This window comes from Peromyscus leucopus, chromosome 2 (assembly GCF_004664715.2).
Source record: "Peromyscus leucopus breed LL Stock chromosome 2, UCI_PerLeu_2.1, whole genome shotgun sequence".
In the NCBI taxonomy this organism is placed as follows: domain Eukaryota; kingdom Metazoa; phylum Chordata; class Mammalia; order Rodentia; family Cricetidae; genus Peromyscus; species Peromyscus leucopus.
Genome location: NC_051064.1, coordinates 113,774,312 through 113,798,440, shown reverse-complemented (window position 1 = coordinate 113,798,440; position 24,129 = coordinate 113,774,312). Strand labels below are relative to the sequence as shown.

Below are 24,129 nucleotides of genomic sequence, written 5' to 3'. Positions count from 1 at the left end.
TCTATCTTCAAATTTAATATGATTTATGAATTATGTCCAGTTGTGTTTTTTAATGGTCTCCATTAGTTGTATATATTTGTTATCATATAATCAGAAAAAAAATACCTGTGGAAACAAAAGCATTCCCCAACACAATACATTTTCTGAATTCCATTTTAAGGTAAAGTATCTACACTGGTTTAATTCAGCAGTCCCTTTTCTCTCAGCAGCTGTGGTTCACTCATCAGCATTCGGAAAATTAAAAATCAACACAACACCACAAAGGATCCAAACTCCCTGTGTATTTCCCATCTTTACATGACTTTTTCCCCTTTATATTAATTCAATTTCTCCTTAAAGACTTTACATTATTTTTATTTTAAACTATTTACTTTTTCCTTTGACTGTCTATACCCATTTTCTTTTCTTAAGTACCTACGCACATTTTTAAACACACTATATAACCTGATTGGAGGGGTTTTTTTGGTCTGGATCTACTTTACTGTGCACCTGTAGCATTCTCTGGCCATGTGAGCCAACCTTAAACTCACTTTGTGCCTTTGTGATGGCAGCTGGCTGAGCTCCACTCGGATCCTTAAGAGCCAAGCTTTATACACCATGGGCCTGGCTGAGAGCTGCATTTAACTACCCCAGCTCTAGGAAGTTGGTGCCCACATTGGGGTAGGTGTTTTTAGTTAGCTTATGGTTTCTACTTAACATAGGAGCTGCTCAAATGCTCACTGTAGGGCAGAACCACCCCTCTGTATGCTAGGATCACTGGGCTACTAGGAAGGCAGTTCAGTTTTATTTTTTTCCAGCTTTCTCAAGCCCTGCAAAGAAATATATGCACCATGATGGGTGCCAAATTTAACAGGCTTCTGTGGATGCCATCAAGGACAGAGGGTTAGCTAGTTTCTACTCAGCCTCTCTGAGCTCAAAGATTTTCACCCCAGCCTTTGATTATTGAGTCTTATTCATAATTAGAATGATAGAAATTTAGTTAAAGCTACCTTTAGTGGCAGAAACAGGGCCAGTGCCTGTGGAAGCAGAATTGTTGCCAGGCTGTGGCCTGAGCAGCCAGGCCAGGCTGCTGATTAGAGAAGCAGGCTGGTAACTGTGGAGTTGCAATTGCTGGGTGAGATAGCAGTAGATTAAGGCATAGCCACTGTGCTGAAGTTAAAACAACATTCTCCACTCAAAATTAAAGCCCTTAGTTCAGTGGAAAGAACACACACACACACATACACACACACACAAAAAAAAAAACCAGTATCCTGTGTGCTAGAATCTGTAAAACACTGTGTGTGTGTCTGTGTGTGTGTCTATGTGTGTCTGTGTGTGTCTGTGTGTGTTTTTATGCTGTTCAATAATATGGTCCAAATGGTGGTATCTGGAGATAGCTCCTGTATTGTAATTGAGGGTTGCCTAAATGATCCCTCAGGAATGTATAGAAAAGTACTTTGGAATGAGAAACAAGACTATGAAGAAGAAATTCCTGAATGTTTATAACCAAAAAGTAATTCTACTCAATATTTTAAAAGTTCTAATGGAGTATAAGCAAGCCTTTTGATTTGTAAGTATTGATAATATTGGAAGCCTATTTTCTCTTTAGAATTCCATTTGAAATCTCATTGCATCCCCAGGATTATAAGATACAAACACATCCTTTTATCTAAGTTTTTGCATGTGTGTGTGGGTAAACAGGGACTATGAAACTTAAAGCCAATCAGTCATCCCACATTTACTGATCATATCCTATAAAGCCTCTGCTTTAGCATGGATCCTTCAAGACTTCTTCTCCCCCTCTCCCCCTACACACAAATCAGATCCTCATTTCAACTTTCCCAAATGCCCAACCCATGCTTTCCATTTCTGTTCTACAAAAAAAGCTTGGCCTAGAGGAAAATGTGAAAAGAGAAAAAAAATAATGTTTTAGCCATCCTAAGTCTGTTGTTTTTTCAGGCTTACAAAAAAAAAGAAAGAAAAGAAAGAAACTCATTACTTGGTAAGACCTTATCCCATATAGCTACAAATTCACAGATAGCATCTTTGAAAGATAGTGAGGTATCACCATAAGATTTGATTAATCACAACTTGATCACTCATAAGTAGATACTAGATATTAAGCAAAGGATAACCAGACTACAACCCACAGCTCAGCTCCTGAGAAGCTAGCTTACAGGGAGGATGCTAAGAGACACATTTATCACCCTGAAAAGGGGGAATAGAGGAGATATCCATGAGTAAACTGGGGGTGAGAGGGCAATAGAGGCTAGGGGATAAGGTTTGAGAACATAAGGATGCTCTATCTGGAACAGAGACAGTGGGAGAGCAATGAAAGCGATATCTTAATAGAAGGAGACATTATGGGGATTGGGAGAATTCAGGTGCTAGAGAAGTTCCCAGGATCCATAAAAATGACCACAACTTAAACTATTAGCAGTAGTGGACAGGGTGCCTGAACTGGCTTACCCCAGTAATCTCAGTGAATACCCTAACTATCATCATAGAGCCTTCATCTAGGAACTGATGGAAGTAGACACAGCAATCCACAGCCAAGCACCAGGCCAAGCTCCACAAGTCCAGTCAAAGAGAGAGAAAAGGTATTCTATGAGCAAGGAGCATCAAGAACAGGATGGGAAAACGTACAGAGACAACCAAACCAAACTAATGGTAACTCATGAACTTTAGACCACAACTGTGGAGTCTCCATGGGACTGGACTAGGCCCTCTGCATAAGCAAGACAGTTGTGTAGCTTGATCTGCTTAAGGGGCTCCCTGGCAATAGGTTCTGGATCCATTCCTGGTGCATGAGCTGGTGTTTTGGAACCCACTACCTATGATGGGACACCTTGCACAGCCTTGATGCAGGGGAAGGGGCTTGGACCTGCCTCAATTGAATGTACCAGGCTCTGCTGACTCCCCATGGGAGGCCTTACCTTAACTGAGGAGGGAACTGGGGTTGGGTTGCAGGGGAAAGCTGGAGGTGGGAAGAGGGAAGAGAGTGGGATCTGTGGTTGCTATGTAAAATGAATTTAAAAAAATCTTAATAATAAAAAAAGAAAATATGTCAAACAAAAACCCAACATAATGTCAAGTCACAAAACAGTGCTACATGTGCAGTTAATATCATGATTTTTCTCACTCAAAATTGATTTTGTTTGACACTTATAATGAGTTTTTTGACATTTGAGTGATGGCTACATTGAGATAAGAAATTAGAGCACCTGGGAATTAGCTTTGCTAAACTAATACATACTGCTGAAACTGGAATTACAAATTATTGTCAACTAAGTACTTTTAAATGTCTCTGCAATCTTCAGCTCCAGGCCTGAGGTATGGAGGGTGGACATCTCTATGGCTCATCCAGTACAGTAATTGTAATTCAAGGAACAAAATACCCTCATGTCAGTCACTCATAGAAGAATGTTGGCTAGAATCCAGCAAAGATATTTGAAGAAGGAAAAAGACCACACCATTGTCATCTTCCAGGAGCTTTTTGGCATAGTCATTGAAAACACTTTTAAATAAAATATTAAAGATCCCAGAATATAACATTAAGTCTACACTGTTAGTCCCAGTGTCACCCCAAACAAAAGGCTCAGAAACAACTTTTTACTTGTGGTATCCAAGGGTGGGTCTTAAAAGTAAATAAACAATGAGGCTTAATCTTCAATTACACTCTTCATAGGGAGGAAGAACATGAGATTTAAAAAAAAAAAATCCTTCATGGGGTATCCACTTTTCCACTGAGTAACCACCTAATTTCATAGATTTAAGAAATGAAGATATTTTTAAAAGGAAAGAAAAGAAAAGAATATCCATATACACCAATTCCTATCATAGCAACAGAGCCAGCTAAGAACCCATGTTTTGTTTTGGTTCCTTTTACTTTTTCTTCCTTCCTTCCTTCCTTCCTTCCTTCCTTCCTTCCTTCCTTCCTTCCTTCCTTCCTTCCTTCCTTTCTTCCTTGCTTGCGTACTTGCTTGCTTTACTGCAAGTTAGGCATGAATATTGCCAGAAAAATTAATTCTGTGCAACTATAGCATTGGATGGTTTACAAAATGTTCCCGTGTTCTCCATCTCTTTTATGTACATAAGACTCCTAAGGATGAGCATGCTAAGGACTATTATTTCTATTTATAGATAAGGAAACAGATCCTAGAGATTAAATGGATTCCCCAAGATCACATGGAGAATTTGTCAAAGGGAAACCTGTTATGTCAGTATTTCTGAAACTTAAAACTGTTGTCAGCTAATGTACTAATTCATCTGGACTCAATTTTTTTTTCATTAAGATAATGTATGGGGACTGACAGAGGCTCCCTAGTAAGGCCTTATTCAAGGTCAGAAAGTCTGAGCTTGCTTTGCCCAGCAGGGCTGGATAATGTGATGATTTGTCCAAGGTAGTCACAAGGTGTTTTGAAGGGTCTACACTTGTTGGTACTTTATACCTCGACCTTGAAAGGGGTAGGTCTTCTGCTCATCCCCTTGCCGATGTATAAAAAGCCCATCATGATTAAACTCAATGACTGGGTATTGGCCCAGGACCCTTCCAAAGCTATCCCGTGAGTCTGACTTTCTTGTCATCTAGGTCTATATTTCTATCTAATACTTCCTCATTCCTCTCTCCTCTCCACAACAACCCTTTGACAGGTCAGAGCTGGACTCCAACAATAATGCTATTTTCATTCAGAAGTCAATAAGAAGTTCTCAATTTATGACCCATTTTGCTTTCATAACTCTTTAGTAGATAATCCAGACCTTATAGACAAAATATTTTTATAACAGTATACATTGTCTTCAATATAATAGAAACATAACCCTGATGTTGATATAAATGTATGTCATATGGCATCGAAGGGGCTTCTATTTAAGCAATGTTTCAGTTGATTTATAACTAACAATCTTAAGCCTTTGAATGGTCAAAATTATTTTATCCTTTCTGCACTTGAAACACTATAGTTTGCTCACATTCCTCTGAAAATTCAAGTGCACGCTGAGGTATGATTGCAGGACTGCTTTGTGTTTACATTACATTATTACTTCAAATTATTTTCATTAAGAATGAAAGTAGTTTGAAAACACATTTTAAGAACTATTACATGTGAAACACAGTCTATGTATCAAAAATAGATACAGGTATTTATATGAACTGTCTTATTTATGACATCTCTAGGTAAATCCTGTATACAATCACATTCTATAGATAGAAATGTTAAATTAAAACTGTTGTGACAAATTTGAAAATCTATGTCAAACCTGACTAGCTACAGTTAGTGTTCATATTCATTCCACTGTGTAATATTAAGTTTCTTCTTAATAATAATAACAGCAAAAATATTTATGCCAAGAAATTAAGGTGATCACAAAAAATTAATGATGCCTAAGTGTAGTGGTATCACACCTGTGATTATGAGTCCCAGGCAGAGAGAGGGGATTGCATATTAAGTGACTATATATTATATTCTGACTCTTACTGCTGTCTTTTAATTTTCGATCTCCATTCTTCTTTGATTAGAATACCGTCTACTATAGTTACACTCAGCAAAATTCGTGCTGAAGCTTTTCAGTGCAGCAGTGTGGGGAAATAAGCATAGTAGGAAGTGTTCAGGTCATGAGGGCCACAGCCATAATGGGATGATTAATAACTTTCTCCCACATATGAGGTATTGCTACAGGTTTGTTACAATGAGCTCTGGTTATGAACAAGGCAAGAATATTGTGTTTGTTTTGTTTTTGTATGCATCTGATTACCCTTCTACTTTCTGCCATAAGTAAATGCATTCTGAAACCCTTAAAGGATTTGACTACTTGATTTTAATGTTCAAGACTCTAGAAACATGAGCCAAAATAAAGCCATTTTATTATAAATGATCTACTTTAGGCATTCTGTTATAACAACAGAAAACAGACTTAAGCATCTATTATTCACCCTTCTAGACCAAGTTCAATAATCAAAGTTTAAGAAGCATTCCTGACATTTCCAAAAAGTGACTTTTGTGTTCATGTGTGCTCTCTCTCGTGGGAACACCATAGTCAAATTATTCTCTTTCTAGTCTTTCTTTCTCTTGCAACTAATATTAACATTTTAAAGTAAAAACAACATCTTTATAGCTTAGTAACTCAAATATTTAAATCCAGTACCTAACCTAGGCAGAACATACTATATCTCTATTCCCTTCATCATGATTTATTACTTAAAGACAATGAATTCATTTTTAATCTGTTTATTTGATGGATTACTTTAATTTTCAAATACTGAACCAGGTTTGCATCACTGGAAAAAGGCCCAATTATTTCTTGATGTATAAGTCTTTTTTACATTTTGTTGAATATTCTTTGACAATGTTTTGAAATAATTTTGGATCCATATTATATTTCTCTATACTTTCACTTAATCTTGATTGTACTCTGTTCATCCCCATTTTTGTTTCATAATAACAATGAGTAAATAAGGAAGTAGAAAATGTTTCCTTCTTATCACTTTCTAGAAGAGATAGGGCTACTATGTTAGCTTTTCATCATGAGACAAAATGTATGAGATAATCAAATTGTAAGAAGAAAAGATTGTTCAACTCATGATTTCAGGGTTTTCTGTTCATGGTTGTTTGATCTGTCTCTCCAGGTCGATGGTGAAATACAATATCGAGGCAAGAAATACATGGTGGGACAAAGTTATTAATTCAATAGCTTGGAAACAAAGAGAACATGATTGTCAAGGGTCTCAACATCCCCTTCAATGGTATGCTTCTAATGACCTCTGCACTATGCCATATATATATATATATATATATATATATATATATATATATATATATATCACTTCCAAATAATTCCATCAGCTATGGATCAACCCTGCAGCACATCAGTGTTTATCATATCATATTTTCTCAATCAAGCATATTAGCTATTAGCTGAATTATTTTCTTTATCCATCATCTGCAAATTAACATGTAAAAGCCTTAATTAGTTCCCATGTAATGATATTTGAAGAAGAGGCCTTTGGAAGGTGTGTTAGTCAGCTATATATTATATTGTAATAAATGTTTGAGATAATAAACTTTTAATTAGAGAAAGGTTCTTTTTACATCAAAATCTCAGAGATTTTGGTCCATGGTCAATTGGCCTTGTTGCTGTGGTGATACATCATGTAGAATAATGAGAAAAAAAATAAAACTACTCACCTCAACTCAGCAAGGAAAAGGAGGAAAGAAAAATGGGACTAGATTTAGGGTGCTAGATCCCCACTAGCCCATTAAAGGAACACCCATACTGCCTTAAAAGTCTTCCATTATGTCACACATTTTAAAGGTCCAAACAATCCCAAAAGTAACCGAGCTGGGGACCAAGTCTCTAACCATAAGAAGTTGTCAGATACCCATGATCCAAACCAGAGCAGAAGAAGATCATTAGAGGTTAATGAGATTTTGTCAGTATAGGACTCACTCTCTTAAGCATGGAGATGTGTTTCAACACCGGAACCCATGGTGTGTATTAGTGGCACACAAAGCTTGGGAAATGAAGAAAGCAGGATCTCCGGGGCTTTCTGACAAGCCAGTCCAGACTAATTAATGAGTCAAAAGTCAATGAGTGAGGCTGTCTCTGAGGAAGGAAATGACATTCCTTCCTAAAATTCACATACACACACACACACACACACACACACACACACACACACACACACACACTGTGTATGAGAGAGAAAGAGAGAGTTATGAGAGTGGAGCTTTCATGTTGGAATTAGGACAACTGAAAAAGCATACATCTGAAAGCCTGCTATGTCTTTTCTCCATGTGATAACACCAGGAGAAGACAGCTAAGGGGAATCCCTCACCAGAATACATGTTTGCTGCTATCCTGCTCTCAGCCTAGCAACTTGCACAGCAGTGTTTCAACTATCCAGTCTATGGCATTTTATTATGGTACCCTAAGCAGACTAAGACAGGAAAAAAATGCATGTTAATTTTCTTGAATCCTTTGATAGAATTCTCCAGTGAAAGAATTGGGGTCTGAGGGTTTTCTTTAAATGGAATATTTTCATTTCTTTTACTACAAGTCCTATTTCTTAATAATTATAAATGCAGTCTTGTTGTATGTCATGTTCAGTGAGACACATTTCAAGGACTTACTCTATTTCAATTAAGTTGCCAAATTATTTGGGTAGAGACCTTCATTTCTTACCTTTGCTGTCATCTTGATATCTTCAGGGTCTATAATAGGATGTCATACTTTATTTCAGATATTAATAATGTCTAGCCTTTCCCTTTCTGTATTTATATCTTCAGTAAATACTGAGTGACCATTTTAGGTCAGTAGTACTGCTGAATTTTATTTCATTTATTGAATTTTCAAATTTTAAATTTTATATATGGTTCCTCTTTATATAATCTTTCTTTAATGGAACTTTTCCCATTTTTACAATACCTATAATAGCTTATTAAAATATTTCATGACATCTGCTTCTAAATTCATGTCAAATAATTCTAATATGTGCCATCTACTCATTTTCTTTTAATCTTTCAAGATTAGATATTTCTGAGACTGGGAGCTGGCACAGTTGATAAAGTTTTTGCTGTATAAGCATGAAGACCTGGGTTTGGATCCTTAGGACTCACATAAATGGGCAGGTCCTGCATACACTTATAATCCCAGTACTGGGAAGGCAGAAACAGGAAATCCCTGCAGCTCGCTGAACAGACTGACAAGCCAAGTTAGCAGATTCAGTGAGAGATCCTGCCTTAACCAATAAGAAGGCTCCTAAATGATTTACCATTTTGCCATTAAGAGTCTATTTTTTTAGACCGAGTCTCACTATGGCCTAGAACTCACTGTGTAAAATAGATGACATCAAATTCACAAAGATCCACCTGCCTTGACTCCAGAATGCTGAGATTAAAGGCATGTGACACCACACTTGCCTCCTTTAAGAGTCTTACCTTTGTTTTACATGTGGTTGTTATGGTTTTATTTGTACACAATAGAAAGAAGAAAGAAAATATGTCGACTACATTGTGGAAGGGGACATCTGTAGCTGTGTCCCAGCCAGCCAGCAGTCAGGACAAATCTCTCCCACTCATGTCCCCCAAGTAAACACACAAAGGCTTATATTAATTATGAACTGTATGGCCATTACCATAGGCTGAAGAAGGATGCCCCATCAGTACAGAGGAACTTTGGGTAACTGTCCAGGCAGGCAGCTATCTGTCATTTCCAGAATTTTTGGAAGTTGCTTACAATGCATTTCTTGTTTACTTAGGTCATATAAGAATTATGGGTTAATCTAAGTGTAAGAACTAGTCAGTAATAAGCCAGAGCTAATGGCCATACAGGTCGTAATTAATATAAGCCTCTGTGTGTTTACTTGGGGGATGTGAGTGGGAGAGATTTGTCCTAACCATCGGCCAGCTGGGACATAGGAAAACTTTCAGCTACAGACATCTAACACTTTTGCCTTAACAATAGAAAGCCATGGGAAAATATTTTATATATTGAGGATTACATTGATTTCTATTGTGACAGAATGATCTCTGGGGATTGATGGCTACCAGTCTAACTTCAGGTTCAGTGAGAGAACTTGTCTCAAAGGAATAAGATGGAGAGTGATAAAATAAGACACCTAATGTTCAATCTGGCCTCTCCACAGTCACCTATACATACACATACAAATTAACATACACACATATTCTCTCTCTGTCTCTCTATCCCTGTCTCTCTCTCTCCTTCCCTCCCTCTCTCTAGCTCTTCATCCCTCCCTCTCCCTCCCTTCCCCTTATCTATAAAAGCTTTACCTGGTGTTTGTTTTAGTTCGCCACTAATTGCCATGCTCTTTATTCTTAAAAAACAAAAAACTCACCTTCACAAGTACCAAAGCAACAATAACAACAAAAACATAATTCAGCACTAATGTGAATTTCAATTGAAAGTGGAGAAATAATCTGGGCAGGTGGCACATGTCTGCAATTCAAGTACATGGAAGGTGAGGCATGCAATCATGACTGTGAGGTCAGCCTGGGAGAAACACCAATTCCAAGCCAGCCAGGGGTATATGCTAAGATCCTGTCTCAAGGAAAGAAAGAAAAATAAAAGAAGTTGTTCATGGCCAGGCTTTGGAGACCAGGCACAAAGTCAATCAGTAAAGGCACTGGCTAAAGAATTGCATCAGGTGAAGAGCACATCTGTTTATCCCCCCCCCCCAAAAAAATTAGGTCCTGATGTCTAAAAGGAATCAGTCTCATGGAATTACTGAAAAAAAAATAAAGGGTAAACATATTTATTTTACCAACATATTTTTAACATGCTTAAGAAACTAAAATAATAATAAATAATAACAGCTATGGTCATATGTGTATATAATACAACAGAACTGGCTCATTCAATCCTTCCATTAAGCTTCATTCTACAGGAACTTAAATAAGAAGTCATTCAATTCTTAGTATCTAAAATAAAGAAGCTCAAAATTCAGGGAGTGACAATAAGCCACCAATTACAACAGCATGTGGCAACCATGCTGAGTTAGCATCATCAATTGCACAGCATGAAGTCAAGAAAAACTGCCCAAAAAAGAAGATATTTTACTCACATCAAAGAACGACCTGTGAGAAGTATAGGGAGCAGAGTAAGCCCTGAGTGGGTGTGTACTGACATGGGCACCGCCATGTTCAGGACTCCGAGATCTTGGACCCATGTAAAAAATGGCCAAGTTTTCCTCGGGAGTCTGATTCTGAGTATTGATGAACAACTAACCAGTATGTGAAAAAGACTAGCAACAGCAGCTCCCTCCTCCAGGATGCTGACAGCCTGAAACTGCCAGACTACAGAGACCTCCTTAGAAGACTAAAGTAGCCCTTCTTGCTGGGCTGTACCTAAAACCACCCTGCAGTTCCACATCACTCCTGCATCAGCAGAATCCCACATAGCCCAGCTTTAATGATTGTGCATCTGTATGTCTATCTCTTCCTCATTCTTTCACTGTCCCTAGTCAGGATTCCAGGACCCAGGGAAGGGACATGGCAGAGAATCAAAGTGAGAAACACAGAAGGACTTTCCACACAGGAGAAAGCAATTAATGAATCAGCAAAGATGAACCCCAAATTTCTAGTCTGTGTGGTTAAATAGATAGTGAGTGGTGTGTTAAAGGCTGAAATTAGATGGTACAAACTAGAGCAAAAGTTTCTGTTCACTATTGATATCAAAGTTTATGGCAGGCAATTATGAGGATGGATTCTAGAAAAACTTGTGTTTAAAGCATCAGCACTGAGTCTGTCATTCCACAGAATACTGTGAGAAAGCTAGTTAAATACAAAGATTAACACAAAATAGGCCACACCCAAGTACTCTGGGCTGTTCTAGATCACAAGAGAACATAAGAACTCTGACAGGGAATCTGGTTAGACCCATAGCTTTATCCATATATTTAGCAAATCAAAGCCCACAAAAGTTTCAGTATCTTTTCTCAGGATTTTATTGCTTTGTTCTGCCAAAGCAAGGCTTATACTACCCAAGAAATTTTGCATAAAATTTAAATATCAATCTCTCATTCCTTTGGCAGTAGATCAGCCAAAAACCCATAGCTTAAGATTCCTCTAGCCTAAGATGTTCTGTTTCTAGTACCCACAGTTTCATTTGCATAACGATCTTTTTCACTTTCTACATCTGTGTTTTATTTATATTGCAACAGAAATATTTAGAAGTTTATGTCACAATAAGTTTCTAATCTAAATTTGGTGGGTTTTTTTTTTTTTTCAATTGTTAAGCAGTTAAAAACCACACACAGAGTAAAATTTCCAGTAAGGAATTTCTCATTGTGACGCTCATCTTAATTTTCCTTACAAGTAAGCAATTATTATTATATCATATACTTTAGTCTTGATTTTGAAACACAATGGATGGTGAAATATGACTTTTTTAAAGCTAAGTTTACAATCTTTATGAAAATACAGTGCTATATTTGTATGACATAAATTGGGACCATTACATGTTTTGTTTTACCCTTTACCTTACTATTTATTTGAAGAATTAGGCTATCCTAAAAGACTTGTGATATTTATTTGACTACCATGATTTTTCTCCTCATCAGAAATAGCTTTAAGTTCCTAGTCAACTAATGACCTCCTTCTGAAACCCTCCACTCCAAGTAAATATATTGAACTTTAATAATAATTTAGCTGTATTTTGAGCATAAACTTAACATATTATATTGCACTATAATATTCCACATACTTGCTTCCCCTTCAATGATAGAATGCATATTACCTATGTGTCAAAAATGTATGTAATACCTTTATTCCTACACAATAAAGAAAACTATCTCTAGCTATGCTACATTTTTCATCAATATACAATTACTAAAAAAATACACAATTACTTATTTGTTTTTATTTAATAAACATCTCAACAATGTTCTCTGCTGGTTAAAAATCAGTTAAAACTGACTGCATCTGTAAGATATGAATAGTATTTCTTACCTTCTTAGTATCATAATTACGATTATCATTTAGTGACATGGCACACTCACCTTGTAAAACTTAAGGTTAAGTGAAATTAATATATTGTTTGTTCATTTGTTTATTCTCGTTTTCCCATCAAACTATAAGCATTATGAAGTATAGGAACATCTTTCTTGTCACTATATTTTCAGTGCCTTATTTAAATTAGGAGTCTCATTACTACTTCTTTAATCCATACTTGGGCAAATATCACATGTTCCCCTTCATATGTAAATTCTAGCTTTTATTTTTTATATGCATGTATTTATATGGGTGTGAGCCAGGAAAGTAAAAAGGTGACCATGAAAATACAAGAGGGGGTTTAAAAGGGAAGGGGTTGAGGACGATAAGTGGAAAGGGGGACAGTAAGGAAAGGAAAGACAAGAGTAGGGAGGGGGTGAGAGCGAGAAGAAGATGTGAGAGAACCAATTAAGAATATGGTATGTATGAATTGCCATGATGAAAAACTATTATTCCGTGTGCTAATTAAAAAGCAAATACTGCTGTGGTATGCACCTTTCACTCAGAACTGGGAAAGCAGAAGCAGGCCAGTCTCTGAGTTCAAGGTCAGCCTGGTCTATATAGTGAGTTCCAGATGGCCAGGGCTATGTAGAGAGATCCTGTCTCAAAACGACAAACCCGCAAACAACAAAAAAGCAAATAAAAATATTACTAAATAATTAACACATGTTTTCTAAAAGTACTCAGTATAAAAAAATCACTACATGATCAGAATTTAATTTGAAATTGAAGAACAGACTGACTCTATCTCCCTTAACTTGATGTTGCCTAAGCCTCCATTACCTGAAGCTAAATTCCATAAAAGAGAAGCACAGTGAAGGCAATCAATTAGCAACACTCAATTAGGAGAATGTTTAAATATGAAACTGATATATATCACACACAGTAGTAAGTTAAATGTCTTGAGCCAAACACAGCCATCCATTATCCAGACATGTCTTTAAAACATGACATAATAAATAAATGTTGTTGGATTATCAAGTAAATATTACTTCTTACAGATTAAACATTTTCAATTGATCAAAAATGAAAAGGAAGCAAAACTGCTTCCATTTTTGGTTTTCAGTTGACCTGTACATTCACACACTAGTATTTTTAATTACATACAGCTAAATGTAATGTTTTTATATGTTAAAGAGGAATTTCATCAAGTCAGATTTTTTTATTCTAAGTAGTAAAAAAAATACATTAGAATAATACCTTATTTTGTATATCATAAAAACAACTTGGAAATTTTTGTTACTATCTATTCTTATTATATGCAATAGGCTATCAACTATAACTATTCTACAAGTGCTACCTTGTTATGAAACTGAGTGTGATACACTGATAGTAGAAATGAAAATAATCTGTCAAAAATCTGCACATGGGACATAAGAGATAAGAATTAGCAAGGTCCCAAATATTTATGAAATGTAAAACAAGTAAGTAAAAGAAATACAGCTAAAATGTAAATCCATGCGTAAATTACCAGAAGGGCAGAAGACTGGCATGGGAGTCAAGAGGCCTGGTCTGTAAGGTCGGCTCTGCAGTGTATGTCATAGAGCATGACACTGGTGAAGTATCTATCATTAATGAACCACAGGTATTTCGTCAGAAGAAGAGATGAAGGAGAGATATAAATTTTTCAGCATGAGGCATGTGAAGGTACCAGGGAACATGGAGAGAATAACTAACAGGCTACATATACATGCTGCACTAGAAGAACAGCAAGTTGACATAGTTCCTGGTTCCTGGCTTTTAGCTAATTACTTAGCCTTTATGAGACTCATTTTTCTTACCCAATAGTAATATTTACTTCACAGTATTATTGTTTAGATTAATGACTTAATTAAATAAATGAGAATGTTGTAAAGACTCTTATTTGCCACATGATATTTTCAGCAACAAACAATCACCATGCTATTGTAAATACAATTTTCCATGTGATGATAAATGTACAATATAATATTTTTGAGGGGATTTATCTCATCATGCTGGCAGGAGGATTTTCTAATTGAACAATTATCCATGAGTAAAAATACCTTCACAAGAACTAAGGAAACCAGGTGAAAATAAGAGGAAAATGTACTGACGAGAAGCCAAAGGTCAGACAGCATCCATATCACATGGCCCTCCAGACTCCAGCAACACAGTTTTACCCTCCACTGACAAGTATCCGACAAGTCAAACTCATGCCAAAAGGGTCACACATTCTCAGTCTCCAGGATGTCACCTAGAGTCTGAGCCTCCAAGCCTCCTTACTGGGCAGTATTCCACAATTTAAACTCCAGATCTCAGACTCACATTTGGTCTCCAGGAATGCCCCACCACTAGACTGAATCCAGAGACTCCAAGTCTGATCTGCCCCTAGCACCAGGCCAACTAGTCTTCAAGCCATACCTATAGTCTCAGCCTTTAAAATGCGCCATTTACACACAAGCGTTTTGGGGGTCTGAGAAAGCTGGGAGGTGGTTTTTGGGATATAGTATCTCACTATCACTGGTTAGCTTAGAACTTTCTAGGTAGAAAAACTGGCCTTGAAATTACAGAAATCCTGCCTCTGCCTTCCAAATGCTGGGATTATAGTGTGGCCTGCACACAAATTGTCAACTCAGTGCCAGGAAAGAAACTGCGTACAGGTTCCAAGCCTGACCAAGTTCAGACCAGCCTACTGCTGAAGCATATTAAGCTTCAAAATTTGCTGTAGCAGAGGCAGGGCCAAGAATCATTCTAGTGGACCCTAGAAGACTGGTACTCCTCAGATGAGCTTACAGGTGCACCTTGGCAGAACCGAAGCCTACTTCTGAAGACTTCAGTGCCAGGCCTACAACAATGCTAGGTGAACACTCATGGATTTGTGAGCATTGTTTTCAGGGTCCAAAGACACAGAACCATCTTAGAATCTGCTCAAACTCTGAAGACACATGCTTAAAGTCCACAGGAGTGCCACCTGTGGATTAAACACAACTTGGCCTTTTTAAATAAATGCTATAATTTTAAATAACATATGTGTTTTTTTAAAAAAAAAAAAAAAGTCCAATGACATTTGACAAAACACAACATCCTCTATTGCTGAAAAATAACCACAAATTAAGAGTAAGAGAGATTGCCTGCAATCTAATCAAAAGCACAAATGCTGGACTGAGGATACAGCTCAGTGCATTAAGTTTTTGCTGCACAACATCAGAATTGAAGTTTGGATTGCCATAACCCACGCCAAAGCTGCGTGTGCTAAATGTGGCAGCCACCCATAATCTCGGAACTTGGAAGGCAGAGACAAGAGATCCTCATGGCAAAGCCGCTAGCAAGACAAACAGAAATTGGTTCAGTGAGAAACACTACCTCAATAAAGTAGTCAGTGATCAAGAAAAGCTCCCAGTTTTGACTTTGGTCCTCAACACGCACATGTACACATATCAGCAGAGATATGTTTCTACACACATGTATCTGCCAATATATACACAGTCACACCACACACACACACACACACACACACACACACACACACACACACACACACGCAAAACAACAACTTACAAACCCAAAGCAAAAAAATAATATCAGTGGTATAAAACTCAGTAACTCGATCCATGATTGAAACCAAAAACCATACCAGCTCACATTTCTTGGATTCGACATTGTACTAGATATCCTCCCTACTGGAATATATAAAGAAAATTTTCCTGCAAATATGACTGATCCCTATTCCTGCGTGACATAATCGCCTATGTAAAAAATGTCAAATTCACAAATATGTTACTAGAAGTGAAATCAAGTCATCAGATACAGAATATAAGGTGCCATGTCATATACTAAAAATGAACAATTATCATTAATTTTCCTTAAAACTTCCATTTATATCACAAAGAGATATAAAAAGAGCATATTGTACAGTCAACATGTATAACACTCATGAATTGAAAATATTAAACAATTTCACATAAAAAACTGATAAAATCTTTGGACTGATATTACAGCACAGCAAATAAGCATGGAATTATTAGTCACTAGGGAAATGCAAAGTAATTGCATGGTGAGATACAGTTAAAGTATCAAAGTGGCAGAGGTTGGAAAACACTGACAATGATAAGAGGTGACAGGGTTGTGCCACAATTGGGACTCTCCTTTACTGCTGAAGGAAATGCAAACTGATATAATCACACTGAAAAGTAGTTTGCAAATTATTATGAAGTTTAATAGTCACTTACCATAGGACCAAGAAATCTTGCTCCCAGGTATTTAGCCTAGTGAAATAAACCTTATATTCGTGAACACAAACAAACAGTACACAATCATTTATAGCACAATTCACAACTGTTGAAAAGAAACACCTGTAACAAGTCTTAATTAAATAAACTGTAGGATTTTATTTAAAAAAAAAACTTAGTTTTTACTTGTTACTACTTACTATTTATCCTGATAATAGAACATAAATTACCCCAGAACAAAAAGATCTTCTCTGTTCTATTTTATGCTGGTTTCTGAGCATCTAGCACACACAATAAACATTTGTTGACTACAAATGATACAAAAATCCCACTTTAGTAGTACTTCTCTGACTATTAAAACAGGGAAACATTCCAATCACCATCACAGGTCCCTGGTTTGTGATGATTCTCAATCAGCTATTTGACAAATCAAAGAGACAACAACATAAAAAACCTGCTGTGTATTCTGTTGCTAAACTGTAATATTCATATGGCAGGAGAGATGTTAAATGCACTTTCACCTTAAGATATTTTCAACTTAGACTGAAACTGGGACAGAGACTCATCATAAGTCAAGGAGCATCCACAGTATGTAGGGTAGACATAAAACCAAAAGTGAGACAGTTGATTAGCTTGAACTGTTTAGGAGGCACCCAGGCAGTGGGACCGGGACTTGTCCTTAGTGCATGAGCTGGCTGTTTGGAACCTGGGGCTTATGCAGGGACACTTCACTCAGCCTGGGAGGAGGGGACTGGACCTGCCTGGACTGAAATCTACCAGGCTGAACTCAATCCCCAGAGGAGTCTTTGCCCTGGAGGAGATGGGAATGGGGGGTGGGCTGAGGGGAAGGCAGGGGGGAGGGAGGGGGGAAGAGAGGGGAATCCGTGGCTGATACGTAAAATTAAATTAAATTATAAAATAAAAAAATCTAAAAAGAGAGTTCTCAAAAGATGAAACACAAAAATGGCTGAGAAACATGTAAAGAAATGGTTAAAATCTTTGCTCATCTGGGACATGCAAATCAAATTACTTTGAGATTTCATTTTACACCAATCAGAAATGCAAAGATCAATAAAATAAATGACAAGGATGTAGAATAATGGAAACACTAATCTTCATTTTTCAATGAATGTTGCTCAAATTTCATTATAATTTGGCAAGAATATATTTAGGACATTTGCTCCAACAGGCCACTGACACCTTTTCTCTCCATGAAAGCTCTACTCCATTTTACTCCAGCTAGTGATTCTCATGTGCATACCTTATACCTTGATATTAACAATAACTACAATACTGTAATTCCATCAGCTTTAATCCATTCTGTTCTAATAAGCAGATTTTTACAATTTACTACACTTCCTAATCTATCTCCACAACTCCTACAACTTTATCATATTTCAAAACAAAGTAAAGTTAAAGTTTATTGTTTTTAATAGTAATTATTGTAATTATTTTTTAGTTTCAAAAATGGCCAATTTTAGATAATATGGTCATTTCAAATGACCACTATTCAATGTCCTTTTATATTATATTTTCTCAACCCCTCACTTCCACGTCTTTAATATACTCTCTTCCTTAGAATTCTTATATGTATCCTGAACTGTCTTCATCCTCCTTTAACTTTGTGGTACATATTGTTAAAATGGAATCCATGTTATATTCTCAGCCCTAACAGAGTATCTGGTAGTAAATATATCTTCCCCTTGCATAATATTAATGAACAGTTATTTTTAGACACCGTCATCAGCAACACAAGACTGAAACCTGAGAGAAAAGAAAGTACAGTAAGACCTATGAGCCATAACATTTCCAGTCAGAACACATATCCTAAACTATGATGTAAAAATAAGGGACTTTCACAACATATGGCTGAAGAAACAGAAGTTAGAAGAATATATAATTAATTTAAGATTGTAGAGCTAGAATTACAGAGCAGAATATTAGAATAGAAACACTGGCAAAGAAAAAAGTTCCATAAATCTGTAGAGGATTATACTGGGTCACTGGGCTGTGTGAAAAGCTGTGTACACAAAAACTAAGACTCCAAGACAATGATCAAAGACCATTTACTATAAAGTAACTACAAAAAACTAACAAGTCCAAAAGATGAGGCTATTACAGTCCCACCTTTACAACACATAAAAAGCCACCTTATGACTATTAAGAAATAACTGCTCCCGTACATACCGAGTTGAAATGGAACCTAATATACTCCAAATTGGAAAATGGGAACCCCAAAACTAGAGATCCCTATGAAAGAGTAAGTGAATAGCTTCACTCATAGATGTGCCATGATTGTTAAGATACAGGGTTCAGAGATACTCAGGCTATAGCACTGACCATCTGAATCATTCAGTAGGTACTTCCAAAGAGTCATGTCTGTGTGGTAGGACTAAATTGCCATCACTGCATTATGCCTTCCTTAACAAAGCTTTAAAGTAAACCTGAAAAAGCAATCAGCAATCTATGTGTATTAAAAATGAACATGAACAATTTTAATAAGAAAATAATTTTCTTTTGAGATACAGGGTCTTTTTCTCTTACCCAAAGCTGACACTAGACCTTATTATTCTTCTTTCTGTATCTAGAGAAAAGCTGTTGGCATTCCCAGATAAAACAGGATTGATAAATAGAGGAAAAGGAACCAGATATAAAAAAATGACTAGAATGCAATTAATTTTTTTATGACTAGAGAGACCTGGGACACTTCATCATAAACTATTTATCTGTGTGAAGTCTCAAAGTGAAGAAAATAAACAATTCACTCTGCATATGTGAATATCTGAGTAAACAACACAATTCAAATAAAGAAAATCAAAGAAAGACACATCATTCTATACCGACAGGAAAGCAAAGCATAAACTTTAAACAGCATGCATTGGCTCTCTAAGATATGCATATCCTTTGTTCAATAGCTTCCCTTCAAATTTCTCCTAAAGATGATGTTGTAAAAGTACTTCCTGAATTAAGATGTTTCCAACAATATTATTTATAATAATACATAATGGACAATAATTTTTATATTCAACAGTAAGGAATCAATCCTGTAGTAAACAGGTATTTGCCATGTTTGCAAGAATTTAATCATATAAAATAATTGTGATGATGTTTATGTTCTTGAAAGCAAGATATTGAAGTATATTTACAACACAAATTAATTATAACCCAAAATAAGTAAGCATAGAGAAAATATTCCAAATTAGCATTATCTGCTTCAAACTAGAGAAAATGATAGGGGTGTTCGGGTGTATATGTGGGGGTAGTATGAGTATATGTGTGTGTATGCTTGTTTCATTTTTCTGTTTTTAAGAATTATCTATATTCTATGTTTATTACATTTAGCATTGGCTGCTTTTGCAATCAGGAAAGGGAAAGATAAATTTAGGATATAAAAAATATGCATGAATGAAAACAGCTTAAATAGCCCAGGCATATCATTTTATTTTCTCTTATTGGATAAAATTTTGTCATAAGTATTTAAATAGAAAAATTTGCTTTTACCTCACACAAGTGTTCTCCTGCATCAATAATGCATTTCTACATCAGAATATTTAATATCAGTTTTTCGGAGAGAAAATTACTTTTTCATAAAGGTACTAGGACATTTAGTTTCCATCAACTATTGCAAATGTATTCTTTAGCAACTACCTTTAGAGGGCTAATATATCAGTTCTGTGATACAGCAGCACATGTTCCAAGCTTTTATCTCTTCCTAAAAACATCAAGGAAAATAACCCTAGAGCTAGTCCTGCATGTACAGTACATCTGATCCTTCGATTTTTAACATTCATTTAATGAAGTCTGGCTGTGATGACTAATATTTTCTTGTCCGCTAGTACCAAGCACTAAATAAGGTTCATGATGAGATTACATTTGTGCAGTTGCCATTTTAACGGAAATTGGAGAGATATGGGGAAAGATTACAGGAAGAGACATTATAAAAGCAGATCTTACAAGTCAAACGTAATAGCAAAACCATTCTCTTCATGTAGGCAACCATGAAAACAAATATCCTGTGAACTAGGGCTATCTATATCTTTCTAGTCCACCTTGAGGCTTTCTTGAGACAGATTTCCATAACTTTACAATGTGGTTACAGTTGATGAGACAATGGCCACAGAAAGATGATGAATGAAGCATAAGGCTCAGAAAACTAGATGAGCATAGCGAAGGTTTTGGGCTGTAACAAGCATAGGATAGTATTGCTTATGTTACTTAGAACCCAGAGAGACAGAGTAAATATCAGCTATGACAACTTTAAAAATAAGTGTTCACAAAACATACCCAATTCTCATATTAAAAGAACTCTTTAGAAAACATGAATGTTACTCAATTATTTACTTCCTAGAAAAGATTATTATAAAGGCTATATACTTAAATATACAGCATGAAACTTAGAACACTATCGTTCTAATATTTCAAATAATAAAACAGACGTTCCTATAAGCAAACTAGAAAAGCAAGCAAAAATATTTGAAATGCATGAGGAACTTTTCCAACAGTGTATATAACTGAAGGAAGTAATTTCCTTCAAATCTCAAACCAGCACATCCCCTACTCCTTTGGATATTAAAATAAGCTGTATACAGACAGTCTTTATGGAAATTGAAGTGAATAAGAAACTAAGGCTGGTCCTAATGTATCTCAAAATTTAAGAAATTTAAAAAAAATTAAGAAATGAACTACTGTTCCGTCTCTATTTAACAACAAAATCAAAAAGTAACCAGCCTCTTTTCTAGGAGTTAATGGCTTCTTAGATGCAATAAGCAAACTGATGGATATATAAACTATATAAGAAAGCAACGTGTGGTCCTTTTTATGGATGTGGAAATCCTGGCATATTTCTACTGCATTTAAGAAAGTGTTTCCCTCCATTCATATAAACTGTCTGCAGAATAGCTGTTTGCTTTTCAGAGGAGTGTATATGTGACAAGCACAACTTATCAACATAAGTCGGCAACAGAAACAGACGGCAGCGAGGATATATGTTCATTTTGTAATATCAAGTGATCCTTACAGGGAGCCCACATAGATTTTGGAAAAGTATTTTGAAAAATTACTGATTATTGTATAGAATAATCCTAAAGTCATGGTCAGGAAGGAGAAAGAGTATGATTGCTATAGAAACTGTAAAAGAGACTTGGTCATATAAGATTGGGTAAAAGCAAGAAGCAAGGGTAGGACTTAAGTGTTGTCAGGGAGGGGGGGGTCTCTGTATGAGCTTCAGCTTTTTTTTTGTCTCCTCCCCCATGGGCTAAACCTCTGAGGCGTATTATTTAGTAGTATATGAATATCTTTCCTATATTCAGTTCCCACCAGTTAGCCTCTAAACTTTAACAAAGATGGCATGTTCCCCAGTGCTGTGTCAGTGCTAGTGTAGAGAACTGGAACAATTAGTTGAAAAGTTCAGTGGCTGTCCCTCCCTCTTCTGCTGAAGCCAGGATACCAGAAATAGCACAATATCGAGGAAGAGTCCATGAGCCCTTGAAACCCAGACACTGCCAGGGTCTGAAACATGAATCAAGTTGTAACTCAAAAGAACAGAGAGATTCACACAGCATTGACTGACTCAGGGTAAAAACCAAAACAAGCTCCTCACTTCCTCCCTGGTGTTGTAGATAAAGACAATCCAAGGGAAGACAGGGTGGACCTTTTCGTGGCCAGGCTTCCATACGCTAAAAGAACCATAAAACCACCATTCGTGCAAAGTTTGTGCAGTCCGTTTGTAGCTGATTGAATGGAATAGAATGGCAATATTTCTTAGAATTAGACTTTGCTAGTGTTTATTTCCAGCATATGTATGTTATTGCTCTATTTTCATCAGCATTCTCTCATGCCAAACAACTTTTCAAAAGGATTATACATCATTGGCAATTAGAAAGTAAAGCTAAAGAAATTAAGATTAGAGCAGATTAATATATTTGTAAAATTTAAACATGACACAGAAAACACAAGGTTTCCCAGAATCACTAGATAGTGCTGTAAAAGAGTCTGAGTTCACAGGCACATAAACTTTAGGTGAGATACTCAGTTATAAGAATCATGCAATCTTATTGAATAAGAGAAGCATTTTTTCTGAGATGAGGCCTATGGGAAATGTTTTTCTGGGTCTTTGCAAAGATGGTGTAATAGTATATTAGATACAGAGAACAACAAGGCACTTCCAATGTTTCCTTATGGTGTTCCACAAGGAAGCTTCACACATAAGGATATAATCAGTAAACAACATGATTTTTTCTTAGATACAAATTTGCATTAATGAATTCCTATCAGGAATTCTTTACCTATTCCTCACTATCTCTTGAAACAAAAATCTATCCTTGTTGTAGATATAGAGCAATATAATCAATCTACTACAGTCAAAGTTTTAACACCTGTTGAAGAAAACAATGTTCTTTTTCAAAGACCACACTAGATAGCCACCATTTCCCTCACCTGTGATTCTTTCACATTTTCAACAGTAAAGTTGAACCAGACCCGGAAGCGAGGATTACAGGTATCCGGTCTAATGAACAGATCATACTCAAACTCACAGACTTGCTCAACCCGGCCAAGGTTACCTATGACAAAACATAAGAGAACTGTGTTTTAATAATAGTTCATGCATCTCAACATTATTATGAGCTCTGATACTAGTACTAATCATCTTTTGTCACTGGTAGGTGTAAACATACTTAGTCTTAATGCTACCAATCTCAGTGAAGTCCAAAGTAAGGAAGACTTTCAGCTAGTTCAGGCTGTAGTAAACAATCTCTACCTGGCCTTTATGATCTAGATCCTTTGTGCGACAAACAAAATTGGGTTATGAAGACTGTAGTATGCTCCAAAAATTTAGGAATGAATCACAAACTACAGTTTTCTAGTTAGAAACAAAATGATGATAGAATATAAACTACTTCTAATATGTTGAACCTTCTTTAAGGTGGTAAATTACTAAACCAGGTAATCAACTGCTAAAAAGAGTCAAGATGACTACAGCTGACTTCAAATCAACTGACTGAGAAGTTGGTATTGTGCTGATCTTAAGGAAAATAGCAATATCTTATTTAAAATGAGTTCTAGAGTGTTGGTCTCTAGATCAGTGGTTCTCAACCTCCCTAATGCTGTGACCTTTTAATACAGTTTCTCATGTTGTGGTGACCCCCAACCATAAAATTATTTCATTGCTACTTCATAACTGTAATTTTGCTATTGTTATGAATCATAATGTAAATAACTGATATGCAGGATATCTAGATGACATGTGACCCTTGTGAAAGGGTCATTTGACCGTCAAAGGGGTTGTGACCCACAGCTTAAGAACCGCTACTCTAAAGGAACGCTTAGGAATAAACCTTCAATTTATATGTACCAATGTTTTAATTACTTCTTTTCAAAATTTTGTTGACATGCCACTAATGTGTTCTGAATACAAATTGTACTATAATTGATGGGAAACTAGCCAGGGACCC

At 36.2% G+C, this 24,129-nt stretch overlaps 1 protein-coding gene across 3 annotated transcripts in view; it reads right to left on the bottom strand.

The window, feature by feature from the left end:
- The window catches only part of Agbl4 (ATP/GTP binding protein like 4), a 1,176,960-nt gene that overhangs the window by 957,556 nt on the left and 195,275 nt on the right, over positions 1 to 24,129 (bottom strand). For all 3 annotated transcript variants that reach the window (XM_037203416.1, XM_028889943.2, XM_028889970.2), the window contains exon 3: positions 23,114 to 23,238. In XM_037203416.1, coding sequence (XP_037059311.1) covers positions 23,114 to 23,238 — 125 coding nt within the window. The remainder of the gene's footprint in view (positions 1 to 23,113; positions 23,239 to 24,129) is intronic.